Raw genomic sequence first — 12,866 nt, forward strand, 5'->3', positions numbered from 1 at the left:
TGGAGTGAAATTCTATTAAAAAATTTGATAGATTCTATTAGGTGCCTCGTTAGCACCAATAAGATGACGACACGTAGCATTCTTAATAAAAAATAAATACATAAAAATATGAAAAACTATAACTAAACAATTATTTTTAAAAAAATAAATAAATAAAAGGGGGGCAGTCACCCCCAGCCAATGGGGGTGGCACGCAGCCAGCCCCAAGGGCCAGGGGTGGCACGCGGCCAGCCCCAAATGGTGGCTGCCCAACCGACAACCACCCATTTTCTTTTCTTTTCTTTTTTAAAATATATATATATATATTCTTTAGTTTTTAATATTTTTATTAAGAATGCTACGTGTTGTCATCTTATTAGCACTAACGTGGCATCTAATGGAATCTGTCAATTTTTTTAACGGAATTTGTCTCCAAGTAACGATTTGTAAATTAGGCCAAGCACAAGGACTTTTGAATTCACTTTGATACCGCTATGATCGATTTGTATATTAGGCCAACCACAATGACTGATGATGCATTTTCCCTTATTTCAAGCTGGTTTATGTATCTACTTCTTTAACCATCTAATGTCTACAAGTTCCGGAACAAAAGTGCCTCTCCTATATTATGTATTTTTGGAAAGTTGTATCAACTAGTTTTATCTGATTTTCATCTTATGAACAATCCTCTATGTTGATTTGGGATCCGTATTACATTGGTTGGTTGACCTAGATCACCTCCATGCAGTTGCTCGATGCTTTGGAGCTCAGCAGGCTAACCATGAAGACTGTCAAGCAAAATCTCTGGTGGGCTTTTGCATACAATATTGTAAGTTTGTGCATCATATATGCAGATTTTTTTTCATTTCTTTTCTTTTCTTTTCTTTTTTGCTTTTTTTCTCTTCTAATTAGTTTCGGAAGTGAAAGTGCATATGAAATAAGCACCTAGGAAGGGAAGGTCATATGCCTTTGTTTGGAGGATTTTCCCCAGGTGAAAATAAAATTTAAGGCAAATATCAGTTTCTTCCTCTTGATGGTATGAGATGATTATGGAGTTGGGTGTGAAACTTTATTTCCTATATGACAAATTGGAAAGGAGAGATTCTTAGGCTAATATTGTGTTTCAGCCCTCAGATATTTTAACCTAAAAGGGTCTAGTATCCCACCTCCAAGTTGCTAATACTGCTTTCAACTTCTTGAACATATTTGAAGTTAATTTCCTAATAATGCAAATTTGATCCAGGAGCATCCAATAAGCCTAGCAACACCACCAATAGACCCACTAGTCCACTTGGATCAGCCCACTACCTTGATGAGTGAAGTCTTTATTTTGTGTTGATGTGTCTGCTGTCTAAATTTTTGTTATTCTATAAATTGTAGTCATGTTTTAGTCAATGGCTAGATTGTAAGGTCGCTATAGGCTTGTATATAACTGAATATAAGATTTTAGTGGTGTCATCTTTTGCAGCTTTTGCCTAATTTTCAGAAATTAAGGCTTCTGATATTTATTGGGTCTCTTGTACTCAGATCTAATTCCTAGTCTAATCATTTCATAATCTTTAGCTATTTCCTAGAACTTGAGTAGGGGGTTTCTTTGTTTTTCTCTAAAATAGGCTTTGAGAGATTATGGTATCGTGGTCTCAACTGCATCAAAGAAGCTGGTTATTGTGATCATGTTTCCCGTGCTTAGTCTCTAGAGGTGTATTGTCGTTTGCATACCACTATGAACATGTGGTTCTGTCAATTCTTGTCTTGCTTTGTTTCTCCGTTTTTCTTTTCTTTTCTTTATTTCTTTCCTTCTTTGTTGGCATACATAAGAACAATAGAAAGTTACAGCTTTTAGAAGGCCTGCTTTTTAACTTGAGGTCACATGTGAAGCCTCTAGTATTGAGCTACAACATGCTTTAGATTCATTTTTCGTCCTGTTTTATTTTTCTTCATCAGCTTCCTTTTTGCAGCCTTTTTTTAATTCCAAAACATGTGTGAATACATGATGCAGATCTTCTCGTGATTAGGAATAATACACTTGGAGTTACTCCCAACCTTTTTTGCATCCTTCTTAATCTCTTTTCATGGGAATTCCATTGTCTTTTCTTGTAGGAGAGATTCTCTGTTCCCAAACTTGTTTAAGTGGAAACCCATGCTCATAGCAACGTTTTCCTATATGATGTGATTCAGGACTTGATTCTTTGGTTCTGCCAAAATGCATGATCCAAAAAGTGAAGCAATTGGATACACACATTTCTGTCAATGAGATATTACTAAAGAAGCCATGATTTATGTGTTTTTCCTCTTCCTATGCTCTCATTTAGGCCCCCAAGCCACCTTTCTTTCTGAGTCTTGCAAATTAGGGGCAAATTAGAAACCCTGTAGATTTTATTTCAGGTATAAATGTATTTTTTGTCCTTTTGGTTTCAGGGTTTGACAAATAGCTCTTCTAGGTTTTTAAAATTGATTAATCACTCCCTAAGGTAAGCAAAATATATATATATATATATATATATATATATATATATATATATATATATATATATATATATATAAAAAGTTGGTCCCTACCGATAGAAAAGTTGACAGAATCTGTTAATGTGCCACGAGCACCAATCATACTGTGACATATATCAAAATAAAAAATTAAAAACAAAATTATTAAAAATGTTTATTCTAAAAAAATATATATATTAAAAAAAAAATACAAAAAACATGAGGTGGCCAGGCCACCTCCTTTGGCCAAATGGGGGTGGCCGAACCACCCCAATGTCCAAGGGTGGTTTGGCCAACCCCTCCAAGCATATCTTGGGGTGGTTCGGCCACCCCCTATTTGGCTTATAGGGTCATCCTTTTGAGTTCTATATCAGCTATCTAGCTATCTTTCGAGTCTATGGAAGTCTTATTATCTCTAGTATCGTGCATGGAGTGAATACGGTGGAATATAGGAGAATTTCAGACCATTATGATATTATCCTTTATCTTTTCCTCAAAATTAACTATGTATTTTTAGGAGAAAATACCGAAGGCACTTTCTAAAATTTGAAAATTGTAAGTGGTAGGGCAGCTTCTCAGATCTTTAAATGAAGTGACCACTTATGGTAGATTTATATTTACCATAAACTTTTCTCAAATTCTTCCACTCTTATTTTCCACTTATATTATTGTCCTATTTTTATGGGAAAAATGAAGTGACCACTGTTATTTACTTTTTTTTTGTTTTTGGAATTTGATATTTTTCTTTATGTTCAGTTAATTAGTTTTGTTGGTCTTGATTGTACGATTGTTGTAGAATAGAGCAAGTTGAGAAGCTCCCTAGTATTAATTAAAATTCGATGAAAAATGGGTCTTATGCCATTAGTACTTTTGTACAGGTTGGAATTCCAATTGCTGCCGGAATGTTGCTGCCAGTAACTGGGACCATGTTGACTCCATCAATTGCGGGAGCCCTCATGGGTTTGAGTTCTATTGGAGTGATGACCAATTCATTGCTTTTGAGATACAAATTTTCCAAAAAACGAAAACAGGTGTACGGTTCATATGCAAATTCCAAAATTCATTCGGATTCTGATCTTCTCGCTGACCAGAAAGAGAAGAAATAGAGGCACCATGATTCTGATTCTAGATGGAGAGAGAGAGATGATTACAGAAGAATAACATGGAAGAAATTAGAGGGATTCTTTGAAATGAGCATTTGCATATGAATGGTTAGGGGGTGTAAACGAGCTGAGCTACTCGTGAGCTTACTCGAGATCGGCTCGTATAAACTCGACTCGTGCTCGAATTGATTATTAAATGAACTATTCGTGAACACGAAATTAAACTCGATTATTAAACGATCCAAACTCGTATAAACTCGGCTCGATTCGATTAAAGCTCGTGAACCCACTCGTATAAGGATCGACTCGTTTATTAAGACTCGATTCGTATATATATATATATGACTTATTTTTATAATATAGTATATTGATGAACAATATATTATATGTAAGCACTAATTAAATAACAAATAACATTGGTCATTAGTTAGTATATTAAATTTTTAATTAGTACCAAATAAGCTCACGTGTAATTGGTTATAATTCAAGGTGAATAATATCAATACTTAATTGTTATTCATATGATATAATGTCAATTTAAATACTTAATCATATTATTCATGTAATATAACAGGACTATATGATCATATAATAATATAACATTGTGGAATATGACATGTTATCACTTTATTATATGTTATAAGTATTATCATTAGATATTTAATAATCATTACTTCATGTTATCCAAGATATGAGATCATACGAATTGTTAGATCATGTTAATATGTTGTCATATGATAATACTTAGATCAATAGTCATATGATATTAGTATTATTAGTAGATAATTATGAATTATGATTTATTGATTTATGACTCACAATGATCATACTTATCATAGATTCATTGATAATCTCATAAATTAATTGATATGATATGAATCATAGGATTCATAATCATAAATATATATACATATATAATTATAAATTAAGTTATAAATATAAATTATAGCAACATAATGTCATATAAGTATTTAGATACTTAGATACACTCATACACTGATTAAGTATGATTTAATATTTTAAGTATTTAATAAATATTAGTAATATTTAGATACAATGACTAAATATATTACATACGTAAGTATGAATTCACAGTAATTATATGATATAATGACACTCTTAAAACTTAATGATTATTCATATATAATGACAATGTGATTTATATAATCCAAAGTTAAGTTACTAGGATTGGAATTATCAAATATGTTAATTATAATCATAATTTAGATATTATTATTAAATTTTAGATCATATGAACTAACATTGTTGTATATAACCGTTAGATATGATCTAATTAGTATTATCAATAGACTTTAAAAAAAAAAAAATTAAAGTATTATCATTTTATATATAGGACCATATGAATCATATGATAATATAATTATTATTATTTTTAACTTTTTAACTTAATATAAGTTAGTTAGTATTTATATTGACTATTATTTTATGTTTTTTAGTGACAAAAATCAAATGATAATACTTTTTTGTTCGAGAATATACTAACATCTAAATTAATAATATTAATGTTAGTTTTTTTTTTTAATTTTTTTTTAAGCATATATTAATGTTAGTTAACTTACCTTTTAAGTTTTTAGATTTTCTCAAGGTTAGTTTTTTTTTTTTTTTTTCCTAAGCATATATTAATGTTAGTTAACCAACCTTTTAAAAACTTAGTTAGCTATTTTATATAAAAATTTACATAAGTCATTAAGAGTGCTCTTAGTCACTTAGACAAGTATCACCTACTCATAATTTCCAATTTAACCTAACATAAGTCTTAGTCGGCTAAGGCTTTTTTTTTTTTCTTTTTCTTTTATTATTATTTTTTAAAAAAAAAAATCCCAAAGAGAAGAAAGAGGTGTGTTGTACTACCTTTCTCCTTGTCTTAGTTGTAAAAGAAATATTAGAAGTACAAAATTTTTTTACTAAGAGATGGTTACTAAAATGGTGTGGAGCTTATTCATTTGTATTCATAGCATTTATTTTTATTAATTATTTTGATCATCTCTAATGAATAAGCTCCACATCATTTTAATATTTATCTCTTAGTAAAAAATTTAGTACCTTTAGTATTTCTCTAGTCGTAAAAGGTGTATATATGATTGTGTACACCAATGTTGTACCACTATATATACTATGTTCACCCATGATACTATCATATCTCCTTGTGTTACTTATCTGACTCAAATCCCATCCTTCAACCAATATATATAAAAACAAGAAGGGAAATTTAAAAAAAAAAAAAAAAAAAAAAAAAAAAAAAAGTCACATCCGATGTCTACACATTAATGAGAATGACACATTAATGTGTAGACTTTGAAACAAGAGTGAGAATAATTCAAGAGATAAGATTTGTAAGAATTTAAGAGTTATAAAACGATTTGTGTACATAAAATTTATTATTGTTAACATAAAAGTAGAAAAAATGTGTAATGTTTAGACTGTTTCTCTATAAATAAAGCCTTTTATATAATTAAATTATCAATAAAAAAATGTAGCAAAAAAATTTTATATTTGATTAATAGTTAAAAGGGTTAAGGGTGCATTGATGGCATTTTCTCTCCATTCGTCACTTAGATTGTATACTATATATTGCGTACAGTATTCCTTGTTTTTGGTCCATTGCTTTAAGTTTTAAATGGAATTGTTGCCAAAATGCAATGAACATGAGTAAGACAGGCAAATCTTGCAAAATAAAATATGGGAAACGCTACTCTTACAACACCAACATAATTTAGACACAACACTCCTTCGTATCGGGGTAGAATTCATACACTGAGGTGTGTGGGGTGTAGTGCAGCAATCGGCCTCCATAAAATATTATCTTAATTTGTGGCTAAGCGTGCGAAGGGAATAATTTTCGTTCTCAAGTAATCGGAAGACCAAACTTTTCCCAAAATTAGAAGAGAAAACCCCTCAAGGATTAAACCAAGTCACAGCTTTTTATCACTCAGGAAAAAAATATATATATATATGAGAAGGACACGTTGACTTGATTGTCGACACATTTTCCTTTAAAGCTGTACATGTGCTTTAACATAATCGTGCGCGTGACAGGAAAAAAGGTGAAGAAATGTCTTTGAGCTGTGCGCCCATCACTTGCAATAATGATGCCTATTAACGTAAACATGTTTCTCAAAAAATTATAGCCACTTTTTTTATTTCAAATCTATCCTCTACAAATAGGGGTGTAAACGAGCTGAGCTACTCGCGAGCTTACTAAAGATTGGCTCGAATAAACTCGACTCGTACTCGAATCGATTATTAAATGAGCTACTCGTGAACACGAAAATCAAACTCGATTATTAAACGATACAAACTCGTATAAACTCGGCTCGACTCGATTAAAGCTCGTGAACCCGCTCGTATAAGGATCGACTCGTTCATTAAGGCTTTACTCGTGTATATATATATATATATTAAAAATAAGTTTTAATTTGTTAATATATAACTTATTTGTATGATATACTATATGTAAGCATGAATTAAGTAACAAATAAAAATGGTCAATAAATATTAATTGGTTATATCAATATGTATATAAAATAGTAAAAGTGAATAATATCAATACTTAATTGTTAATCATATAATCATATGATATAATGACATTCAGATACTTAATCATATGATTCATATTATATTATTCATGTAATATAATATGACTATATAACATTGTAGCATATGACATGTAATTATTAATTCCCGTCCTTTCTCTTTCCCTCCTTCGTTGGTTGCTCAAACTTCTTCGGCGAATCCCCTTGTTGGGTCTGGTTTTTTCGGTGGACATGGTCTTGATGCTACCACCATGCCTTGTTGCTCTGGGTTTGTCCCTCCTCTCACAGGGGCGGCCAAGATGGGTGAGAGAATTCGCTCTTCTCTCCCTGTGTCGCAGCCTTTTAAGCCTTTCCAGCGTTATTACCGAAAAGTTAGGGATTTCAGGGAAGGTCAAGTGAAGTGGAACGATGGGCTTCTTGCTGATTCCATGGAAGCTTTGAAGAAGACTGGCGGCTTTTGTAATAAGGCTTCGGTTGTAGAGCCTTATTCTAAGGAAGATTCTGCAGCTCCCCCTTTGAAGTCTTCTGCAGATACGACGAGCAATGAGAAGAAGGTAGTGAGCAATGGAAAGAAGGGCTTCCTTCGGAAAGGATTTCTCAACCGGAGGCCGTCTGTGTTGGCCCCTTCTACCAATACCTCCTTGCCTTCTGAGTTGGCCTTGTCTTCGACTCCGGAGAACAAGGAAGTTGGTATTGTGAGGGACAGCAGCATTACCAAGTATCAACAGTGGCCGGTTGGGTTCGATCAGTCTGAGGAGGCCGTGGTGTGGGAGCAGGATGAAGAGTCTTGGGATGGGGTGCCAATGGTTTGGGAGATGGATGATGGTCTTGATGTGGAGTCGTTGGCAATTCACGATGCTATTTCAGAGGATTTTTTTCGAGATCGTTTGGTAGCTCGCAAAAAGACTAAAGGCAAGAGGGAGCTTTTGAATTTGAAAAGTTCTGTTAACTATGGAGATGTGAGCGCTCCCTCAAGACGCCGAAAGGATAGGATCCCTTGACGTAGGATTGTGTTCTCCTTGGTGGGTTTTGTGGTCTTGGGCTGTTCGGTTTGTAGGGTTTGTTTGATGGGTTTGTTTGGGCTCCTTTAGGTTCTTTTGGGCTCTTCTTTTGGCTAGCTTTTGGTTGCTTCTCTGTATACTTCCGGTGTACTCAAGGGCGCCTTACGCTTTTAAATAAAACTTTTATAATTATTAATTCACTATATCCAATGTTATAACTTATAAGTATTATTATTAGATACTTGTGAATCATTATATCACCGTCATCACATGATCCAAAATCTAAGATCATATGAGTATACAAATAAAATGATTAAGTATTTAGATACTTAGATACACTGATTAAGTATGATGTAAGATTTTAAGTATTTAATAATTATTGAGAAATACTAGGTGTACCAAATTTTTTTACCAAGAAATGGGTACCAAATGATGTGGAGCTTATTCATTAGAGATGATCAAAACAATTAATAAAAAGAAATGCTACAAGTACCAATGAATAAGCTCCAAATCATTTTGTACCCATCTTTTGGTAAAATAATTTGGTACCCCTATCATTTCTCATAATTATTAATAATACTTAGAGTCTTAGATACAATGATTAGGTATATAGATTTTTTTTTTTTTTTTTTTGAAACTGAATATATTCCACTATTGCATCTCTGAATAACATTACATCAATATTGATCCTAAACAAAAGGATCTTAGGGACATGGTTGTTCCCTAAAAACAATATTACTAACGCTCAGTGGAATGTCCTTCAGCCAACATAAATCCATAATAATAGAAGAAGCTTCTTTAATTATATACATAAGTATGAATTCATATTAATTATATGAATTATAATGACACTTTTTAAACTTAATCATATTATTCATATATAATGATAGTGTAATTCAAAATTCTAATTTACAGTTTTGAAACTTAAGTAAATATGATATAATTATATTGAATAAACAATGATAAACTAATTCATATAATCCAAAATTAAGTAATTACGATTATAATCACCAATATGTTAATTATAATCACAAATTAAGTATTATCATTACAATTTAGATCACCTGCTGATATGATCTAAAATTGTTCAATATAATCATTTGATATGATCATATGATTATATAATAATTATCATTGTTAATATTATTAACTCAATATATGATAGTTAATATTTATATTGATAATTGTTACAATTTTCTATCATTAGATACTCAAGAATCATTAGATCACATTTTATGATCAAAGATCAAATGATAATATTTTTTTGTTCGAGATCATATGATATGATCATTGGTTATATATATTAAGTATGTAAGTATATAGATTTCGTGTATAGATTATGATTAGGTATCTAAATATGAATTATTGTATCATAATTTATAAATGTATAATTAGAAAATAAGTTATAAGTTTGAGTTCATAATCACATTATTATAAGAATATGTTCATATAATTACAAATTAAGCTATGAATATTAAACAATTAAGTAGGTGCTCAAAGCAACCTAATCAAATACAATTCAACTAATTGGATCACTTGGGAAGGAAAAAAAATGTATTTTAGAATTAAAAGCCAAAGCTCATAAGATTATCAAATACAAATTTAATGTATTATTGATTTCAAATATTATTTAATATTAAATTGAAATCTTAGAATTACAAAGGATATTGACAAATGTAAATATGGGAATGTATTGACCAAATTCACCTAATAAAAAATTTATTTCTCTCTTAAAACTTCACTCAAGTCTCGCTCAAGATTCTCATATTTTTGGCCCTCCCTTAATTTTGCGAAAAACTTCCCTCTAAAAGTCACAGACCAATTGAAAATTGAACCAAAATTAGAATTTTGAAAATTTATTTCAAAAATTGCATTAATTAAAACCTAAATCCATATCCTTTAATCACATGAATTAAAGTTCCAAAATTAAAACCGTATTTTTTAATGTCATTAAAAACATTCATACATTCAGTAAAACTCACATTAACCAAATTAAATTATTATTGATTCCATAAAAATAAATACAATGTAATAATATCCTTCCTACCAAAGTGAGCTTATTTGGAAAAAAAGTTGTCCAATCACCTATATGTCAATACTGCCTTAGGGAAGAAGAAACCTTAGTCCACATTCTGTGGAATTGTCCCTCTTCAATTGCTGTCTGGCAAGAATGTCCAAGAAGTATCCAGAAATTAGCAATGGAACCTACTGATGGTCGAAGCATGGTTGAAGGATGGATGCAGAAGTTGAATGGGGATGATTTCAAATTTGCTATAGTAGTAGCGAGACAAATATGGTTGAGGCGAAATGATTTTATTTTTGAGCACCTGTTCATGCCTCCCATGCAGGTCATCCTTGCGGTGAAATCCTCTCTAGAGGACTATGAGGAAGCGGTTGCAACATTGGAAATTTCATGTGAAAATTATTGTAGTGGAAGGGTGAGATGGGAAAAGCCACCTCTGGGTGTTTTGAAGCTTAATTGGGATGCCGCTTTGCATAAAGAAACACAAACAATGGGCGTTGGAGTTGTAATCCGGGATGATCGAGGTGATTGCGTGGCAGCTCTTGCAAGTGTTGTCCCGTATATTGCCGATCCCCTCATTGCTGAAACAGTTGCTGCGTGGCATGCAGCCTAGTTGATTTATGAGAAGGGCTATCAGAAGGTGCTTTTCGAAGGGGATTGTTTGAGCATCATCTCAGACTTGAAGAAAGAAGACCCAAGTGGGAATGGAGGTGGACTATTAATTTCAGATATAAAGTTTCTTCTGTCAACCATAGAAGTTATTAATTTTCAACATGTCAAAAGGGATGCAAATAAGGCGGTTCATTGCTTGGCAAAATTTGCTATTACTCATATGATTCATAAAGTCTGGGTGGAGCATTGCCCTCCGATCATCCAGCATGTTGTACTAGCGGAGCAAGTGGAAGGTTATTGATCAATGAAATTATCACTATTTTCTCAAAAAAAAAATGAACAAATAAATACAATGTACTATTATTATTATTATTATTATGAAAGTAAATACAATGTATTATTGATTTCAAATATTTGTTGATATTAAATTGAAATTTTAGAATTATAAAAGATCTTAGCAATTGTAAATATGAGAATTGTATTGACCAAATCCACCTAATAAAAAATTGAGATATGATTCATTGTCAACTTTTCACACAACTATCCTATGTAGTAAGGAATCATAGGCTCTTGGAAAAAAAAAAAAAAAAAAAAAAAAAAAAAGTCACAATTATCCTATGATTCCCTACCACATATGATAGTTGTGTTTTTAGTTTTGTGAAAAGTTGGCAAGAAATTATATCTCTAAAAAATTTAATTCTCTCTTAAAATTTCACTTAAATCTCTCTCAAGATTCTCCTATTTTTGGCAATCTCTTAATTTTGCGAAAATCCTCCCTCCAAAAGTCACGGATCCTTTGAAAATTGAACAAAAATTAGAATTTTGAAAATTTATTTAAAAAATTGCATTAATTAAAAACCTTAAACATAAATCCATATTCTTTAATCACATGAATTAAAGTCCCAAAATTAAAACCGTACTATTTAATTGCGTTAATAACATTCCTTAAAAATCCTATTAACCAAGTTAAATTATTGTTAAAATCGAGGTTGAATATAATCCAACGGAAGGTTAACTTGTTTTTAATCCAACTACTGATATTTGTTCTCCTTGAGGAAAGTCTATGCAACGGCTTGATTTACCTTTTCATTTGTATTAATTGCATCTGGTCTAATCTTCAAGTTCAATCTTAGCCATTTGTTTAAAAAAAAAAAAAATCCCATCACTTAGACACGCGTCCACCATTCACTTATCTTCGATATTTACGCAAATATTTACTAACCGTTGGATCATCAAAATTCATCCTGGCCATTGCTTGTTTCTCCTTTTACGCGTATTGACGCTGCCTTGGGAACTTGATTTTTTATTTTCCCGAAAACTGCAAAACATCACACTTAATCAACACTTTTTCCCAAAACATCAAATATCTCTTCTTTTGAAGATGCATGCATCGACTTTTCAGTTTTCTCCAGACCAATAATGAGGCTTTTAGATCTGATGGATTTCCCTTATTTTAACATTTCGTTTTCTCCCTTACCAAAAAACAAAAAAAAAAAAACATTTCCTTGACTCACTTCTTCAAATCTTCTTCTTCATTTTCTTTTATCACGCTCACGCAGAGCCTTTTCTTATTCATTTTCTTTTACCCGTCCTTCCCAAAACATCAGGCAAAGGTGTTGTTCTCAGTCGTTCCGTAGGCCGCCGTCTTTAGCCTTTGGGATGTTTCGGCGTTGGGTGCTGAAGGGGCGGTGCTAGGTGCGTCACTAGCCGTTGTGATAGTCTCCGGCCAGAGAGCACGTCGGGGAAGCCATCACACGCAGTTCCCGACCTTTGGGCGGTGGACTCGTACCGTTTGGGTGACAGCCGTTTACGATATTGGCTTCAGATCCGTTCCATCAGGCTTGCATTCTATTTTCCCGTCCTTTGCTTTTATGGATTGTGTATGGAATTTGTTCATTTGTTGGTTGGTTCTAGCCTTCTAGGTTCGGGCCGAGTACTCGAGCTCGGGATCTACCAAAAGGATCGAGCTCAAGCTCTAGCTCAGACAATATATTTCCCTACGCGAACCGGTCTCGCACAGGATTTTTCAGCTCGTCTTGAGCTCGAGCTTTACTGTTACTTAAACGAGCCGATCCCGGACAGGCAATACCCGCTTAGGATCGGCTCGTTT

The 12,866-nt window shown here is 32.4% G+C and overlaps 1 protein-coding gene across 1 annotated transcript in view; it reads left to right on the forward strand.

Moving 5' to 3' along the window:
- The window catches only part of LOC133881687 (copper-transporting ATPase PAA1, chloroplastic), a 71,916-nt gene extending 68,112 nt beyond the window's left edge, over positions 1-3,804 (forward strand). Inside the window, exons 16-17 of the mRNA XM_062320687.1 lie at positions 728-808; positions 3,342-3,804. Of these exons, the coding sequence (XP_062176671.1) occupies positions 728-808; positions 3,342-3,569 (309 nt within the window). The 3' untranslated portion in view covers positions 3,570-3,804. The remainder of the gene's footprint in view (positions 1-727; positions 809-3,341) is intronic.
- Positions 3,805-12,866: the final 9,062 nt, after the last annotated feature.

This window comes from Alnus glutinosa, chromosome 11 (assembly GCF_958979055.1).
Source record: "Alnus glutinosa chromosome 11, dhAlnGlut1.1, whole genome shotgun sequence".
NCBI classification, from domain to species: Eukaryota; Viridiplantae; Streptophyta; class Magnoliopsida; order Fagales; family Betulaceae; genus Alnus; species Alnus glutinosa.